Raw genomic sequence first — 19,487 nt, 5'->3', positions numbered from 1 at the left:
GCGACGAGGCGACACTTTAAAGGCCGGTTCTCACAGGCAACGAAGCGCTGATGTAACGCTGCTCGCGTGTCGTCGGCTACATACGTCTGCCATGAACAACACTTTTGGCGTTGGGATACAAAGCTGGTGGACGCCTACGTCAGCAAGCGCTTAGCGCGAGGTGAGCGCTGTGCTTATAGTGCTCCGCTGTATGTGTGAAAAGGCCTTGAAAATACGCGGATGCGCGTGCCAGGTACGCCAAATTCGAACGTGGGCGTCGGCTACGTTTCTTATAAAACGTACTTCTATACATGGCTGTTAGATCGACAGACCGAAATGCAGCTGCAATTTTTGCTTTTTTATACTGTCTATAGACCTTTTCTGCAAGTGCGCCGCCATCTTGAATTGACGTCACTTCCAGTATGGGCGAAAACATTGTTGTGCCGTCGCCACGCCAATAGAATGCATTTAAGAGAAAAGCGTAACCGTCACCCATACTCGTTTTCTCTCCCCTCTATTTTTTTACTACATGCAGGTTGCAACGTTTTAATATTTTTTCGTCGCCCATACCGGATCTGCCTGCTTGGCGGTCGGGGGCGAGAGTAAGCGGAAAAGGTCTATAAAAAGTGTGAACTTTGAATTATGTACATATATAAGCAGAAGAGGACCACAAACGTGCAGTAGTTGTCGATTTATAGATTCACAAGATGCGTGTAATCCGTACATCTTTACAGCTATTATTATTACCGAGGCGAAATGTGCCCACTTGCAGCAGAGAGCTACTACGCGTGATCAGAAGATCAGCTCACCGCGCACAGATGGTCTTTAGTAAAATGGTGCATAAGATCAAACTCCACTCGAGCGGTCGAACTTTTCGGTGGCACGAACGTGTCCTGTTACCTTCTCCGATATGGGCCCCCCAGCCCTGAGGATCCTTCTAAAGCCCCTCTATACTGAAAGTAGCACCATCGATTGATCTTCTGCCAAATTCTGATCCTCTAGAAAAATCCTCCTCTCCCTCTTCAAAGTTCCCCTTTTCTCTACCACTGATTGGCCGAGCGTTCGTCCGGTTTCGGTTTGCCACTTTTGCCGTCCGCCATTTGTGCCCTTCCGTGTTGAGCCCTCGCATTCTCCGGCATACATACTACGCTGACGGCCGCCCGTCAAAGCTTTTTTTATTTTTTTTTTTATTCGGTATGTGGCGTGTTTTGTTTTTTAGAAACGTCATCGAACCACCGCTATGACGTGGGGTTACAACATGACTTGCGCGTGTTGACAAAACACACTTTTCGCGTTTTTCTTTCCTTGTCACTTTGGCGTGTAAAGGCAGAAACAAAAATGTATAAGCAGTGTTGATATTTGCTGTCGATTGGTTTGGATACGAGCTAGTCGGCGACACGGAAATTCCGGCATGCTTAGCTCCGTTCGCAGCTTAATATAACGGCCTCGTATTCCATAACAGAAACGCGTTCGCGCTCATCGCCTTGGCTCCCCCGTCTGCTGAAGAGCAAATAGGATTAGGACGATCCGTCTCACCGTTCAGTTTCATTGTATGGTCATTTAAAAAGCGAAATATTGCATCCGAGCGAACACACAGCCGAAGCATCGACAAAACGCACGTGCCTGCTCTAGACCTGAAGCAATGGAAAGACATACCCAGTATACCGAAGACGTGAAGGATATCTTGAACTCCTATCATAGCGAAAACACGAAAGATGTGAGTCGAAATCGCGCAGAAAACACCGATCTAGCACGGGTTTGCCAGCAGTCTTCTTTCGGAGCGCTCGGGGGAAGGGGAGCCTAGGAGGCGCTACCGTCGAAATGAGAGAGGGAGAGATACGCGGAAAGGAGGAAAGAGCGACGGATTCTCGATAGAAAGTGGGCTTGGCGCTGCTTTATGAATAGAGGGCCTTTAAGGATCTTTCGTCCTGTTTTGCTTAGGACCGGCCACGCCTGGCGTTCCAAGAGAAAGTTGTTGGAGCAGTCATTTCACTCTTCTCGCGCGCTGGAGCATTACGTCCACATTTTCAACGAAAACGGAGATCTGCTCGTAGGAAACATCTGTTCGACCATCGACCGCTCCCCCAACGAACCCATCCGCCTCTTCAAGATGGTGCAGAAATGCGCGCTGGACATCATCGCAGGTGAGTATTGATTTAATATTTCTACTATTTTTGAAACAAGAAGATGCGGTTACCCAATTATTCCAACACGTATAATCGATACCTCTGTGGTCTACCTTATAGGGGAGTTTACATTACATATTCATATGACGTCATATTGTTTGTCGTTCTTCACAGCGCATGCTCAGAATTGCAGCTCTCATTTATATTTTGCCAAGAAGAAATGAGCTCTTTGGAAGGGATACACGATCATGCAGATTCAACGTGCCTTCCGCCACAACAAAGTTGTTGCTCTTGGCAGATGGTAAATTCGCGATAGTTATGACCATGCGCTGCAAAATAAAAAAAAAAGACTAACAAATATAAATAGTGAATTCTGCCACTGAAGCCCGACTTCAGAAAAATAAAGGCACCTCAGAGGAAGCGGGTGGATTGAGCTACTTTGGGTGACGCCCATGAAACAGCCTATGCGACTTCCTGGCGGACACATGCATCGGTCCAAGCTTGACTGTATCGTCGAATAAATGTCTGCAAATGAACTTAGTCTCCACAGTGTTTAAGACATGAAATTATTTTTTTAAAGGGAAGCCACAGACATTTGTTCGTTCACCCCTCCTACCTGAGTTCCCCCCGTTAAATTTAGCGGGGAAATTCACGTCGTGTGACATCCGGTCACGTAGCATCCGGTCACGTGACATCCGTTCACGTGACATCAAGAAGTCATGGCGTCAAGTCCTGGTGTCCCATAATATCATGCCGACACGTGAAGCCAGGTCAAGTGATGCCGATTTCCCCGGAACATTTAGCGAGGAAAGGAATAAACAATATAGTCTTCACTTTAGGAAATGACGGCCTAATGTCTCCTAAACAAACTCAAACAATCGCTTTTTAAATACGGCATTCTATGAGCTATAGGAATTTAAATATAAAAGTCGCTGGTAAAAGATTTCTCAAACGAAAAAAAAACTACACAATAAAAAAAAAGATTTTTTTTTTGTGGCGGCACGTTATTGAGGGATACTCAGAGCTTGACTGTATTATCCAATAAATATCCGCAAGTTTCGCTCAGTTCCCATATTGTTTGAAGCATTTTTAACGGATTTTGTTTAATTCCAGACATTTTTCCGTTGGTCCATCTGTGTTTGAATTTCCTCGTTAAATTTAGCTGGAAAACTGACATCGTGTGACATCCGGTCGTTTGACAGTTACAATAATTTGCAAAGGGGATGGGCAAATGATAATGCAAAAAAAAAAGAAGACTGTTTTGACTCCAAGCAACAAATTTACAATGGGAAACTCACCAGGAAATTGACATCTGAAACTTCGTGATCTGAAACATCGTGATCAGCGTTTCACCGCAAACTCGTCCCCTGGCGGAGAGGCTTTTTCGTCCTTTTAGTCGCCAAACGTCCTTCATCCCGTACAACAATCTACCTGCTGTAAAAAAAAAAAAAAAACCTATGCGACACAACATTTGCGTTGTCACAGTTCATATGTGCCATGCTTTGCGGAGTTATGCTGAACAGAAACTGTTTGCAGAAGTCACAATGGAAACAAATCTGCACCTCCAAAAAGACAAAAATCTCAAGTTGATGACGTCATTCAACAGGTAAGAGAACATTAATGCTTAAAGGAAGACCTGAAGCTTTAATGCTTGTTTTTATTAGTACTAGATTTTAAATGAATACAAAAAGGAACCTGTGTGATATTTATAGTTCATAAGCTTTCTGTTTTAATTCTACAAGAAAAGGTGTATGTAAAATCAAGCCAACATATTTAAGACTGTTCACACTCCTGCGACCTCTTAGAACTTGGTCCCTTAAAACCTCGTAAAACGAGAGGACACAGTGGCACCATCTATCGGGTAGCAGTGTAAGCTTGGCGGTCCGGCATATTCTCTATTTCTCCCGCGCATTATCATTTCTTTTTTGGCTCGAAAAACTTTTGCAAACGTTATAAACGAGCCTTTCTTATAGGTGTTACGCACACTTGACCTCAGAAACCCCGCAAAACCTGCGCTCTTGTGAAATGCAGTTCCAGGGTAACCGCATAGATGACGCCAGAATGCCAGTGCGTTCCCTCGTCCCAAGAAATTTTAACAAGTTTTACCAGATCTCATCTCTCTCGGTCGTACTCGGTTGCAAAAGTGTGAACGGGCCTTTAGGCTCTGAAGTTAAAAAACCTTCCTAGACATAGCCGCACTTTTAGTGCTGTTTAAAACAAAAAGAGGGAATATGTTCGAGTAGATGGAGACTTCTTAAACAGGAACAGGACTCCAGAAAACATTTTTTTTTCATCTATTTAATATTCTAATTTTCAAAAAAAAAATATATTAACCAAGTCAATTATGAAGCACATCGCGCTTCGACTCCTCCCTGGCAAACGCTGTTAACAAATATTTCATCTTTACTGGTTAGGATAGAAGACAGCGCGATTAAGATTTATTTCGAAATTTTTGCTTCACCGCATCTTTAAACCCACTTCTTCAGCAAAGCAAGCATTTACTTCTTTCACATGCCCACCTTCAAGATTAACAGAACTTACAATTTCCGAAGACAATTGCCCCAACATTCTTGCCCCTTGAGGTCGGAAGATTGACACCACAATGTTTTGTTTCGCCGATACTCGAATATAAAATATATATATATATATATATATATATATATATATATATATATAATTATAATACTCTCAAATTTACGAAACAGGTGTCTTAATTCAATTAAAGTTTTTACTAAATTGAAGTTCTTACAACCACAACCACTTGGTGTCTTAATTCTGGATATCTATAGTGGCCACGTTTGCTCAGGTAAATATTTGCTACATAGTGTCACATGAGACGACAGTCACTACGGAGAATACGCTTTGGTGTCCTAAATAAATAAAAAAAACATACTCCCTGGAACAATACCATATATGTTCCTTAGAAACTTTCAACGTGGAGCGCAAGTTCGTCTGCTTCGTTTGCAGGGGTTGTGGTGACGTCAAAACGCCGAGCTCCGGATAGCTGTGATTGAAGGATAGCGGGTAGACCTGAGTGCATCTGCTTTGAGGTCTACCCACTATCCTTCAATCAGAGCCAATCGGAGCTCAGCGTTCTGACGTCCCCACAATCCCTACAGAAGAAGCAGACGAACTTGCGCTCCGGATTCTATAAAAATTCGCTTTCACCCATCACTTACCTTTTAGAATCATGAATTTGACGGTCGTGAGAAGCGTGTCGCCATGGGTTTGGATTCAGTCCATCTACGACCGGACGCGCAATGGAAAACTCTTCAAGGATGACATTCACCAAATGGAGCTCATCACTAAATGTGTAAGAAAAATGCTAAAAAATAATCACTGCGGACCTATTATACTTTTTTTTTTACCTTACGATGGAGGAGCGCAGTAGATGCTACGAGCCATATCAGCCAATCTTAACGCTGTGAATGCAGAAGATCGGAGCAGCGTGTCGCTCCGATCTTCCGGAAGGTCACCTGCACACTAACATGACATGGCTTATGCGGAGAGCAATTCGTCTGCTTCTTGCTTAGGAGTTACGGTGAAGTCAGAACGACGTCGAGCTCTGATCGGCTCTGATTGAAGGACAGAGGGTGGACCTCGAAGCAAGCTGCCTCGAGGTCTACCCAATATATTCTTCATTGAAAACCAGTCGGAGCTCGGCGCTCTGATGTCACTTCGACCCCAGCAAAAGAAGCAGACGAACTCATGCTCCGCATTGGTTCCGATGGCTCGTAGCGTCCGCTACGGTCTATCGTAAGGGAACGGAGTTCAGAAAATTGAGCGGTTATGCAAACTTAAAGTCATCGGCAGACTGTGGTTGTGTGTGCGGGTAGGAACGGAGGGAGACCAGGAGACCTGGACACACGGAGACGGCAGAGCGTGAAGCTCTGGTTGCAATTATTAATGGGTAGACGTCAAGCTAACTGCCTTTGTTTCTACTCGCTCTTCGAGCGCGTTCGAATGCCGAACGCTGGCACTTTGCGCTCGAGCGCGTTCGAAAAGTGAGAATAGAGACAACGACAGCAACCCTTGCGTTTATTAACTGATTTTTCAACCAAAGCACGGTGTTTCGACTTCCCTGCGCGCTCTCATCTTATCCTCCCCCTCAGTTTCTATCCGAAAAAAAAAGATTTTTATAGCAAAAAAAAAAAAAAAACCTAATTGTCCGAATTGTGTTTATAAGAGCCAGAAAAATGTCGAGGTCGTTGCTCGTTGGAGTTCGCGCTAGTGGGATGTTTAATATCTAGGGTGGCTCAAGTCACCAGGCTCGATCTAAAATGGACCGTAAAAATCGACGCCGGCACGTAGCCATCTAAACGTTTCGTTAAAATACGGCCAAGAAACTTGCCAGGCTCTACGGCGGGCAGCAACGTAGACGACAGCGGTCCAGTAGCGGGGTGTGTTTGGCGTTCGTATTGATAGATGGTGCTATCTCCTTATCGCGACGGCTCGCGACCACCGTGGTTTATAAAAATGAATATAATATTTTTGAAATATACTTTCGGTTAAAAAAGAAATGCGAACAACAAAAGCAAAACTTAAAGTATAAAAAAAAAACGCGTCTGCATAACGGCGGCGCTTTTGCTGCCAACGGATTTCGTCTGCGTGTCGTCGGCTATCTTTCGCTGGTCGGCTGCACCTTCAGACGCTGCTCCCGACGTCATCTATCAATACGAACACCAAACACACCCCACTACTGGACTTGGTCGTCTGGGTCGCCGCCCGCCGTAGACCCTGGCAAGTTTCTTGGCCCTATTTCTTACTAAAAGAGAACTACGCTTTGTAATTTTAGAAGAAAAAACAGACCTGTGAAATACACCTTTGACGAAAAATTTAGATGACTACGTGCAGGCGTCGATCTTTACGATCCATTTTAGATCGAGCCTGGTGACTTGAACCACCCTATATGTTAATATTAAAATTTGATTGACAATTTTAATTAAGTCGTACGTTAACGACAGTCTACCTAAATACACTATAAATAATCGTTAAATTTCTTCGGAAGTTAAAAAAAAGTAAGTATTGATATATTTTTGTTATTTCTGGTTAGAAAATTGCATTACCAACTCAAGGTATCATTCAGGGTTTCTTCACAGAAAACAAATATCACCTTAAGACTAAAAAACTCAAGATAAATCGTACCGACGACTTGTGGTCTACGCCAATGGAGCAGAGATATTCCGGTTGACTTTATCTCCTTTGGTCGTTATTTCACATCAAGGTCTTACAGGAGCAAAAATACAAACGAGAGGGAAGCGAGTCTGTCTTGGTGTCAAACTCAGAAAAAGACAAAATAAAATCCGTCCGAAACAAGACCCTTCTGAAGAATGTACTGCTCAAGCAGCATTGTCTGAACAGCAGCTACACTTTGGACGATGTAAGAAGAGACATCCAAACTATAGTGGCCGCAGTAAGTAACCGACGGACTTCTACCTACGAATCTTTCAACGAATACGATTCAAACCTGCTAACCATATTTTTGGGACAGGTGGGTTCTATAGACTTCGTTTCCATTTACCATTATATGCAGCCAATCAAGCATAAAATACATCGTCATGGTCCTCGTTCTTCGTTCATTCCCAGCATTACTGGACACGGTCTCCTTGCGGCCTCTCTTGGCTAATCTCAGCAACGCGCCGTAAAACGATAATTTCAACCAAACTACTGCAGAAATCCTGAATTTCCCCGGTATATCTGTAGAGATCACTAATACACTCTTATTTACAACCTACCTGAATTTCAGGATTGTGCACATTTTATTCCTGGGCCCGATATAATATTGTTGCATTGGGTCCTATGGGCCACTTTGACAAATCCTAAATTTCTTCTAACTGATATGAAGAATTGTAAAGTTCCCGAGGGATATAATATTGGCCGACTCATAGCACACACCGCAGTTAAAATTCAGGTATTTTAATTGATACTTTTTATTCCTCGAGACTTTCAAATTCGGCCCGCTTTTTGCGCCTGTAAAGTTAGCACTCCGCCCTCCACCAAGAAACTTGGGGCCCAAAATTGCGGTCACAAAAAAAAAAAAAAAATGTACGATGCGTTTGTGACAGCATATTGATTAAGAATGTCGAGTTTATAATATGTCTATATAATAATTATACGTTTACAATCAAAATTTGTGCTCTGGATTTCAAATATAAGCAATTGTAATGTAGAGTCAGAAACACTTGCATTGTATATATTTTGCTTTGAATTTGCCTCTGTACGTAAAGTTATACCTCGGTGACAGACACAAACTGAACAAAATTATTTCAGGCGTGTATAACTAGAAATAACTAGAAATAATGGAAATAACTAGAAATATAACTAGAACGGCGCGCCGCTGGCCGTTCGATTGTTTGTCTTTTTATGCTTGGTAGAAGAGCGTGTTGGTTTAAGTCATGGGTGAAGAAAGAATAAACAATTAAAACAGGGACAACACAACCACATCTTTCAACTAGCAACAGACGAGTAAACTTTCAACAGCGAGCAGCCGACTATACCCAGTAGGTGTTTTATCTTTCCTTCTCTCCACTTCTCTCCCCTACTCCTACTGGGTATAGTCGGCTGCTCGCTGTTGAAAGTTTACTCGTCTGTTGCTAGTTGGAAGATGTGGTTGTGTTGTCCCTGTTTTAATTGTTTATTCTTTCTTCACCCATGTCTTTTTATCTATCTTATTTTATTTATCTAAACATCCGCGTATAAATAAAGAACACGACGACGACGACATTGAGAGGATGACACAGCGGGCAATAGCGGTGCCTCAATCTGAGCCCTGGGAACCTATGCTGCACTTTTTGTACTCTCACGGCGACCAGGGAGAAGGAAGTGACGTCAGTGTGGGGTTGATATCAACGGCTATCCAATCACACACACCAAACAAAAAAAGCGCAGGATCGCGGCGCATTTACTGTACGTGATTGGTATAGCAGGTGAGATAGCAAAGGCACAAAAACGACGAGCGCCGTGACGATGCAGTTTTGGCGCTGCTCGGTTGGCCACCGTCGGTTCGCAGCGTCAGCTGCGGTTCAAACTGGAGCGGATGCGTCTCACGAGGATTCTCAGACAACATGAAATAACTGATGGTCTGTCTAGGCAAACGACACCACCACGACGAGCATATGCTGGACGTTAAGTTTACTCGGGCGGCATCCCGAGGCCCAGCAAAAAGTCCACGAGGAGCTGGACGAAATTTTCAGGGGGACCAAAGACTATGAAATCACAACGTACCATCTTCGACGAATGAAATACCTGGAATGTTGCGTGAAGGTAATACACCACTGCCGCTTTTTTGTTTTCTTTTGGGGGGAATTAATGTTATAGCTTTACACTTCAGCTTCAAAATGAAAGTGACGCTTTCGAAAAATACCATTTGCAAGCAACTAATTTTTATAGGAATCCCTTCGATTGTACCCGTCCTTCCCTTCGGTCGCCAGAGTGCTGGATCAAGAACTAGTCTTGGGTAAGTAGTGTATCGGTATATGCAAATATCTGTAAAACTCGCATAATCTATAGGCCAAGGCTAATTGTACTTACATAATAACAGGGTCAGAAGAAAGAAAATTCCGCCGAAATTGCTGTTGTCACTACGATGATTCTCGAAGAAATGCTTTAGCATTTAGCGCGAAGGTTCCAACTCAGCGAAGGATAAAAAAGTTGTGCCACGGCCACTCGATCCCCTTCTCTCCCCCTCCTACATCGCGTCCTAGGAAGCGTGCGAGAAGACTCTTTCCCTCTTACGTAAGAGGAAAAAGTGACGGAACTATAGTCTACGAACGGAGCGAAACATCACGGCGATGACCGTGCAACGCTCAGTCCAGTCCAAACCAGTCGAGCCCAGTCCACACCAGCCCAGTTCAAACCACGACCGTCCATAGGAAAGGTAGCTGCATGCACAGGGCAATAAATGCTAACGCATTTAACAGAATTACAACGCTTAATTTCATAGATTGTCTCAAGGATAATAAACGAACACTTGAAGAATGCCGGGTGTCCATACGAAAGTTCTTGCAGAAAAAAGATTCCCAATCAAAGAAAAAACAATAGGGTGTATTTTCGATAAATAACGATCAAGGGCTACCGCATTTATTTCTAGATTTCATTTTCTGCTCAGTTTTGATTGCCTATGCGATACTCTCACCTGGCTATATTCTACCCTTCATAATATTTATCTTCTGTTTTTTTTTTCTAGATGGCCACCGGATACCTAAAGGTGTCATGATTACTGTAGACATCTTCAGCCTACATAGAAACCCAACGTGCTTTGAGGATCCCGAAAAGTTTATTCCAGAACGATTCATGGCAGAAGAGAACAAAAGTCTGCGACCATTCAGCTACATACCGTTCTCGGGAGGCGCCAAGAATTGCTTAGGCATGCGATTTTTTCTTTTTCTTTGTTTTATTTATTAACTTCACAAGAAAAAAACTTATTGATCAAGAACACTATTGTTTTTAAGCATATAGGTTTCAGTCATCAGAACATTCTGTTGTCTCGTCGCTAAAACCGTTTCACCAGAGCCGTATATGTAGAGAGTTTGGTCAATGGGAGGCGCGGGCAGAGCCAGGGCGTGCGGCAGACTCGGAAAGAGGGCTTGGCATGCTCTCTTGACCAACCAGAAGCCGAAAAGAATCCCCTAGCGGCGGTAGCGAGAAACAGTTCTGAGCCGATCGATCATCGAAGGTCTCTGTTCGTAAATGGTTTTAATGAGCGCGTAAGAGTGAAGTATAGTAACTCTTTGTGGTTGAAAATAGGGTGCACGTGTTGTTTTATCATGATCTTGCAGAAAGATGTAAGAAACGAATGCGCCGCTCAACTCTGTTTTGCGCGGACAGAGTGTGACCGCTCTGACGGCAGATTCCCGGCGCTCGGCGTTTGGCGTAAGGATTATGTCGATCTTTCCGCTAGTCGCACTCTTCCACTATCACTTTAGATGAGTGGGTCTGAAACGTCACGTGTACCATATTTTCAGCCATCGAGAGTTACTCCAATGCAGTTATCAGGTTTGTTTCTCGCGACCACCGCCAGGGTATTATTTCCGGCTTCTGGTTGGTCACATTCGAATTTCTGAAGACGCCCTCAAACACGCCCAGCCCGCTTTCGGCCAATGGCGCCGCTTCATTTGTCTCCTATACTTCCCAACGAATGGCCAAACTCTCTACATATACGGCTCTGCGTTTCACTGGCCGTTTTCGAACTTGCTGCAGCCCTGAGTCACGTTGCATGTCTACTTCCATTGTTTGGTTAATGATGCATTCCAAGCTATAGGACCCAGAACAAATACAAAATATTTGTGAACGACGTTAATTACATAAGTAATGTACGTATATTTGACTGAAATCATATTCAAGCAAGATAGAAAAATATTTTTTTTTAATATTGTTTTCAGGATTCCCAGTTTTTATTAACGAGCTTACTACAAACTATATTTTCAATTAAATACAAGAACCCTAATACCGTACACAAAGTTTTACATTGATGAAATAGTCTCCGTACACATTGCCTTAATTTTTTAAATGCCAAGTCTTTGTGAAGCTTAAAAAGTAAAGAAAAATCTTGGTATCTTGGATTTGTCATCATTCTGTCTACATCATACAACTTCAAATCAATGATGAATGCTCTTATTTTCAGGGCAAAGATTTGCCATGCTCGAAATGAAACTATTGCTTGCCAAGGTTCTTTGCAAGTGCGAGATCATGGCTACGACACCATTCGAGGATCTCAAAATTAAATACGAAGTAATAATCAAAGCCTCAGGAGGACATCCCATCTCCATCCGAAGACGAACTGAGTTCATTTCATGTGACCAATAAACGCATGAGCTTGGTAACAAAGATTCATCGTGCACCCCATTAGTGTGAAAAGACCCATAATAAAAGTTTTCATAGACACCAATCAACACATCAAACCAACTATGTTTGATTTAGTAATTTAGTTAATTATTATTTTCCTTAGTTGACGGAAAAGCTGTCTTTGTATTTAAAAACCAGCAGCTTGCCAAGAAAACATCCATGAAGCCCGGTTTCTGGCTTGCGGAGTTTATTCTACCGAAAAACAACGGCAAATATAAATGCCGTATGTTATTTGTAAGGACGTCATGACAATGATTATTTACAGAAAATGTAACTTACTTTTCAGCGCTTATTTAAGTTTTATTTAAGGTTCCCTCAAAGGAGATAACACTGAATAGCGAATATTATTACCAACACCATGTTTTAATTTTTGAAATGTTTAAGGAAGTGTTTGGGAATGGCTGCAATGTTGAAGTTAGAATAGCCTTCATTTTTGGAGGGTGCATATTTTACTTAGACACGCTTCAAACTGCTTGTTTTAGCAACTGTGTCGAGTTATCATTGGCTGTATTGATGAGTTTTACTTGGAGATGCTTACATTGGACTTAGATATACTACGTTCCAAGTAAAATATTGACAACAAAGCAAAACACGTGTAACCTCCATACTTATGGAAATGGTCATCTGTGAATGAGTGTCTCGGCGGTCGGGATTCCCATGTCAAGCGTGATTCATGGGGTTTGTGTTGGCTTTGCTGCGCATGTGAGAATTGCATGTGGTGCTTGCTGCTTGTAAAATGTCCCTATGATGCTGCTCAGATTAACAGCAGCTTATTTTAGGATATTCTGCAGCTATTAGCTCTGGGACAAGCAGATTTACAACCTGAAGGGTAAGTTTACCGATTTTAGCGTACGACTATGAGAAAACTAAATGGCCGAGCCGGAAGCTGAATTGGGGTCTACTGACTACTGTTCGCTCGCTAACACCTACTACCTGACCACTAATCAGAAGACTCGGGTTCTGATCCAGGCTTAGCCAATTACCGTTTTTGGCAGCTTTTTAACTCTCGTTCCCATTCGATCGGTTCGATTCATTCATCTAAATATTTGGAGGATTTACTCTTTAGAAACCTTGCAAAGACGAACAAAAATGCCCCGTGATAGCGGAATGCGCGTATTCAGTAAGACATACACTAGGCTCTTTCGATCTCCCTGCACCAGACTGCACCGGTACACAAAAGTGTAGCGCGGTGCAGAGAGCGCCGGGCAGCGTATACTTCCCGCTGTGTTTTGAGATAGGCTGCACAATATTGAGTGCAACGGTGCGTACTGGGGCAGCAGGTTCAGGCAAATCCAAAGCAGCAACTGAAAGTGAAGTATTCTTAGATGGGCATTTCACTAAAAACTACAGAATACACGAAATTTCTAGATTCTTATTGGGGCCTTTCTTTTTTTTTTTTTTTTCAACGTGGCCATTTTGTCAAAATGGCCCCCATTTTGACGGCGACCATTTTGTCCCGCACCGAAAAAGCGTGTAGCATTCGAAATATCTTTGGCTCGTGGCTTTAAGTGCTTGACCTGTACTTCATAGTCCACGAATAATGCCTTAACTAAGCTCAAAATAAACGCAAAAAATCAAACAAAAAAACGTAGTTTATTTGGAAAAAGCTAGGACACGTTCTCGAATTTTTGGAATTGAAACAGGTCGGGGAAAGAATTATTACACAGAAAACGATCATTTCAAGAGAGCTGTAAAAGACACACCTTGAATAATTAGGACACTATTAGTCAGGCATCATTAAAGCCTTGGAATGTTGTCAAAGTGTTCACAGGTGTTCACTTTGTTGTTGTCCTTGATTTTGTCGGTGTCGCCGTTGTTGTTATTGTTGTAGTATATCGGGTAAGCAAAAAAAAAATCGTACATTCACAGTCATCATTTGTCTAGGTTGCTGAATGTTGTGCAGCTTGTGAGTAGCAGCTTCAGCCAGAGGATTTGTACAGTTTTCCTCCCTCTGCATAATGATTTGGGCTTCAATATTTTCCCTGCAATTTCATGAAATTTCAATATGATATATGCACCATTTAACGACACACTTCTAAAAAGTTGGAATGCACTCTGTTCATGAATTTGTACACTCTAAGCTTTACTACACTTCGAACACACGAAACCAGTCAAAACGGTAAACGGTTCAAAATGCTTATAGGTCACAAAATTTGTTCAATTAATACTTTTCCACAGGGTGTTTTCTGTTTTTAATTTTTTCTTCTTAGGCAGTACATGTTTGTTTTATTAAAAGCCGTGACAGCTACATATCGCGGTCTGTCCAGGTGAGTTATAAAGCCAGGGGGACATAATATAGAAGGCTAACTGGCATAGTAAGTCGCTTAATTAAATAAAATTTCTCAACTAACTTCTAAATGAGTAAAACTAAACATGGTTTTATTTAGAAACTAGCTGAGCGCCATCGAAAACCACTCAAAAGGTAAATGTTAGGGAGACTTGGGATGCACGGGAAGCGCGGTGGAGCGCTGAAGCTTTCAGCCGTGCAACAGCCGCAAGGCTAGGGGTCCGAATACCTACGCGCCCGCGAGGTTTTAAGGATCTTTGCCACGTAAGGGGGGCCACCAGATTTAGTGAAGGCCAAAAAAATGGACGGCAAAGCTTGCCGCCGATTGGCTGGTAGGTTACGTGATCAACGCTGACTGGCTGATACTGGTAAATATAAAAAATTCAGAAAAAAAAAAAAACCGACTATACACGAACTTAGCTTTGTTTCGTCAGGGCGCGGTGGCGGCGAGTCGGGCACACTTCCGGTCTGGGGCTGTGGGCGGAAGTCACCATGCAGGACGTGCATTCTTGTGTTGTTTTGAAAGAAACCAGACAAAAACCTGCCTTCTCGTCAAAACGCTGCGACTGGGGCTGTGCCAAAAGAGTGAGGAAAGCTTTGAAGGTCAGATTCCATGTGTTTTCTGGCTGCTCGGCTCGTCCGCGAACTTGGAGACGGGCCGTGAAAAAGGAAAACCAGTCGCCGTCGGACCACGATAGCTTGTGCGGGAAGCACTTTGGGTTGAATTCACGGATATTCGTGGTCGTCCGATTTATTTGTTTTGTTACAACATGAAAGCTGGAAAACCGCCAGGCTGCACGGACCACCTGCGGACTGCGCTCAGTGCGCCATCAAGTTCAAACGGCCGACTGTTTGTTCGAGCTGTAGTCTACTCTCTCAAACGTTTCTGCTTGTTGCCGTCTGCTAGTTCAAACGGCAGCGGTAATTGCGTTAAGCGATGATAGAACACGTACAGAAACATGAAAACGTTGACTCCGTAACTGCGATAAGAAGTAAGTGCATGCCTCAAAAGACCTTTAAGTTTGAAGGTTGGTTGAGGTAATTAAGCTCCGTGTAAACAGTAGATACAAGGAGATGTGGATAATTCTTACCAGTGGCAATCACCAACTTGTTATGCCTGATTCACTCGGTCCGATTTTGCTTGCGATTTTCGGTATCGATGTCGACCATCTAAGCTTCGGTTCACGTTTTTGCAGCCCGAGAGACGTCATGACTGAAATTAGCGAGCAGATTCTCATTATGCGAATCAGGCTTTAGCGTCCATTTTGCGGCGTCCACGCGGAATGAATTGCGGATATGTCAGATTATTCACGCGAAGCTTTGCGGTGTAACGAACCTCGTTAATTTTGATGAGGCCGCCAAAGTAGTCAGACATTACCAGGAAGACGTAGAATCAACACTTTCAACGCAAAAAAGACCACAGGGACTCACACCGACGCCGACAACACCGCTTTCCAGTGGTATGTTCATGTTCGACGGCGAACTTCTTGCCCACAATCAATCACGCATGCGCGGCGCCGGGGGCGTCCGCTAGGTGCGCTCCGGTTTATTTGTAAACATCAGTTGGTCTATATTCATTTTAGCTTAAGTGCAGATGCAGCCGACTCAACGAGGCCATGGGACCAATCAAGCCGCATGAAAGGCGCAAGTCACTAGGCCTTTTTTGTTTATGATTGGTATTTTAGCAATGATAGAACACGTAAAGAAACATGACGAACACCCTAATGGTGCGCTGCTTTTGACAAATGCTATGAAGTTTACATGGCACGTGCTATGTCATCGGAGGAAGAGCGGCGTGAGTGTTGGCACTGGTCTCGGTAACGTTCTGGAGCGATACCAGAACGTCTCACGTAAAAACAAAATCACCCAACAGTGTGCTACACAATTTTTTTCTTCTTATCCGTGTATTTGGACCGCCAGCGTTGCGCCTGGTACAGTAGAGTCTAGTGGTAACTTTGACGCACAACCGCGATTTCCACGCACTTAATTTTTTTTGTTTATTTACTTATTTAGTGGTTTTCGATTGCGCTCAGCAAGTTTCTGACTGGAACAATATCTTTACCTTAAATAATTAAAAAGGTAATGACCAATGTGAGTTAATTAACCTACCTATTGTGACGATCATCCCACTATAAGTTTTATGTGCCACCACACTGTAACCAATAGGTTGTTCTGGGGCATTATACAAATAAAGGATTATTATTATTATTATTATAATATGTCCCCCTAGCCATATAACCCACCTGCAAAGACGGAACAAATTGTTTTTGATAAAATAAGCCAATAAATAAATAAATATAACTTTAGAAAGCTTTTAAAAACACCCTGCATTTGTATATTTTTTCTAGCCTGACTAGCTAAGCCCAATCACTGGACTAAAGTATATTTTAAAAAAATAAAAAAACGAAGACGTTTCTTTGATTTACAATCGAAACGTCCCGTGTGGAATGCTTTAGCGATAAATACGCAAATGTAGGCCGCGTGACGTGACGGTATCGAGTTATGGTGTCAATGATTGGGCAGATAGTCAGGTGATATCGCAACGTCATGTGACCTGACGTCACGTGGCGTCACAACGCTAAGTCGCGGTGCCATGTGACGTCACGCCACGTGACACAGTGTCACGTAACATCGTGACGTAACACAACGTGACGTCACGCGACGCGGTCACGTCACGTGACGCCACATTATAGCGCGCCTTGGCAACCAATTTTATTAGATCTCAGATTGCTGTTGACACCGTCGTGTCACATGACACGTTGATATCATTTGATACCATGACGTCACGTTACCTAGCGTGGCTTGACGCACGTCACGTGGTCAGGTGCATCAGCGTCTCGAAGTAACATCAAACTACGTGACCGGTGTAATGGGTACTGGTGTTCCGCTAGATTTAACGGGACGTTATCCCGCTCAATTTAGCTGAAGTCGGCACGCTACGGCGAGAGGAAAACCAAGGAAATACTAACATCGCGTCGTTTAAAAGACATTCTGCATTTAAATAATGAATAATCTTTAAAATGGTAATCGTCCTCTCAGCGAAATATTTTGCCAAATTGTATTTTCTATACTTGTTAGTGAGCGCGTTGGTAATGATGTAAGTTTAGAAACAGTTATGTACTTAAAGACAGGAGACGGGACAACACATCTACGTTTCGAGTTGACATTAAGTACAAGACATCGATAAACCCTAAACGATCAGAAAAGCAACTCTGCAGAGACTATATCTAAGACCGTTTTGTCCAGGGGCCATTGGTCCAGGACCATTTCGACCGGGACTGTTTTGTCCTTATCCCGAAGAAGAGAGCATGCATCCACTAGAAAGGAGAGGTAATGTCATCATGCGAACGCGTTCGGAAAAAAAGAAATGTAATCCAATTATAATCACGTTTGGCAATGCAGACGTTTCACGCCAGATATATTCCCATCGTGTGATGCATGCTAAAAAAACGCTAAAATAAAATAAATAAAAAAAATTCTAACCGGCTTAGTTGGGACACGTACTTTAAAATAAAATGCTACCACAAAAAAAAACTTCTTTTTTAAACAATATTTACCACGCTAGATGCAATTTAGGTACAGTAGGGAGGTCGCAGTCCGCTAAGCTTCACCCCGTGCTTACACCGTGCTCACATCTCTCATTGATTGGAGAGATGATTGACGTGTGAAAGGTTGGTTGTAAAATTGTATCTCTTTACCGTAATAGTGTTTTAATCGACAATTGTTTTGTGTATGCTTGGGAAACAAATAATCTAGATAGAGTCATTGGTTTCAAGAGTATTCACAGCTTGCTTTTTCTGCTTTGGTTTGAAACGAAAACAAACATGGCTGCCGGCGTCTGCAGTGTGTGGCGAGACAGACCTAAGCTTAGCGTTAAATATTACCTATTTTCTTTGATCTGGCTTGATTTCTACGTTTGCGCGTTTTAACGCTGAACGCGTGGAGTAAGTCGTCTGCTTCTTGCATAGGAGTTGTGGTGACGTCAGAACGACGTCGAGCCCTGATTGGCTGTGATTGAAAGCATAGTTGGGTAGACCCCAATGGCTGCATGGCTTAACGTCTACCAATCAGCCAATAAGAGCTCCAAGTTCTGACTTCATCGCAACCCCTGTGCACGAAGCAGACGAGCTTGCGCTTCGCATAAAGGTGTTGGTTCCCGTAAAAGCGGCCCCGCTGCTCTGAATTGTGCAACCGTCGAGTTTGCGACCGAGGCTCCAATACTGAGAAGATACACAGGTTAAAAATGTGCGAGCTATTTGGCTGGAGGCAATCGGGCGTTCTCCTCGCGTAAGATTTGTCCAGTTATGTTTCCGTCCTTTCGCTTCGGAAGGCACTAAGCTCTCAAGTATTGAGCAGTGCACCTGACTTTCCCTTGCGAATATTTTTATATCACGTTTTAATTGTTCGTTATGACGCTCACTCACTTTGCTCGCGGTCGCTATGCAAGAAAGCAACAAGAACAGAAACGCTGAAAGGGGAGCAGATTTATTTAGCCCGTTCGGTCGCTTCTTGTCACATATCTCCAAACGCTGTAAGACCCCATACAAAAATGTCCTATGGTTGGCTATAGAATATTCTTTGTATTGTGGACTTTAGGTATTTGGCCCAATTAGCTAAAGAATTCTCTATGGCTGTCTTTAGCATTTTTTATGGTTGTCCTTATGGGCCACTTTAGCTTTGTCTATGGCCCTATCGCTGTCCAGTTATAGCGCTCTTTATCTTTTCTAATGGTTGGCTGAAGACTCCTCAATGACCTACCCTATGGCTCTCTTTAGTCAGAATACCCTAGGGCTCTCTTTAGCCAAGCAAACTCTAAGAAATATTTTACTTCAAGTTCCCACGACTTGTGAAGTAAAATTGTTTTTCGAGTAGACATATACATACATCTCTGAACACACATAACACACAGAACACTACCCCACACAACAGCAACAACGCAGCAACACCGGATACATACCGCTAGTGCGAACATAGGCGATTTTCGCGCAAGCTGTATATATGGCAGTCGAATTCTTGAATCCGACTTTGCCGGTGCCCCATCATTTGTCGCAAAAACACAGAGAGGCGGAGCAAATATTCTTACTTAATACATTATTTGAATTGTCTCTTGGAATAGCCCACATCTGTTAATTCAACATCCTGAAAAAAAGCAAATGTAAATCAGTACGCTAATTAACTAAAATTTAATCATTATCTTTTTAATAACTTTCATGAATCACATTGACAATGCAGTAATGACGTGCAGTACACTG

At 43.0% G+C, this 19,487-nt stretch overlaps 1 protein-coding gene across 1 annotated transcript; it reads left to right on the top strand.

The window, feature by feature from the left end:
* The first annotated feature begins 2,089 nt into the window (after positions 1–2,089).
* On the top strand, positions 2,090–11,909 carry LOC121837168 (cytochrome P450 4C1-like). Its single transcript, XM_042292693.1, has 7 exons — positions 2,090–2,123; positions 3,642–3,711; positions 5,292–5,418; positions 7,330–7,518; positions 9,195–9,368; positions 9,495–9,561; positions 11,728–11,909. The coding sequence occupies exons 1-7, from the start codon at positions 2,090–2,092 to the stop codon at positions 11,907–11,909; spliced, it is 843 nt and encodes a 280-aa protein (XP_042148627.1).
* The last annotated feature ends 7,578 nt before the right edge of the window (positions 11,910–19,487 follow it).

Source organism: Ixodes scapularis, unplaced genomic scaffold, assembly GCF_016920785.2.
Source record: "Ixodes scapularis isolate PalLabHiFi unplaced genomic scaffold, ASM1692078v2 PGA_scaffold3__209_contigs__length_174095766, whole genome shotgun sequence".
Lineage (NCBI taxonomy): Eukaryota > Metazoa > Arthropoda > Arachnida > Ixodida > Ixodidae > Ixodes > Ixodes scapularis.
This window is presented reverse-complemented; position numbering and strand designations above follow the sequence as displayed.

Coding starts and splice junctions, on each gene's coding strand:
- LOC121837168 (XM_042292693.1), top strand. CDS start 2,090: ATGGTGCAGAAATGCGCGCTGGACATCATCGCAG. Junction 5,419..7,329: donor TGGAGCTCATCACTAAATGT/GTAAGAAAAATG, acceptor TTTCACATCAAG/GTCTTACAGGAGCAAAAATA. Junction 9,369..9,494: donor ACCTGGAATGTTGCGTGAAG/GTAATACACCAC, acceptor TAATTTTTATAG/GAATCCCTTCGATTGTACCC.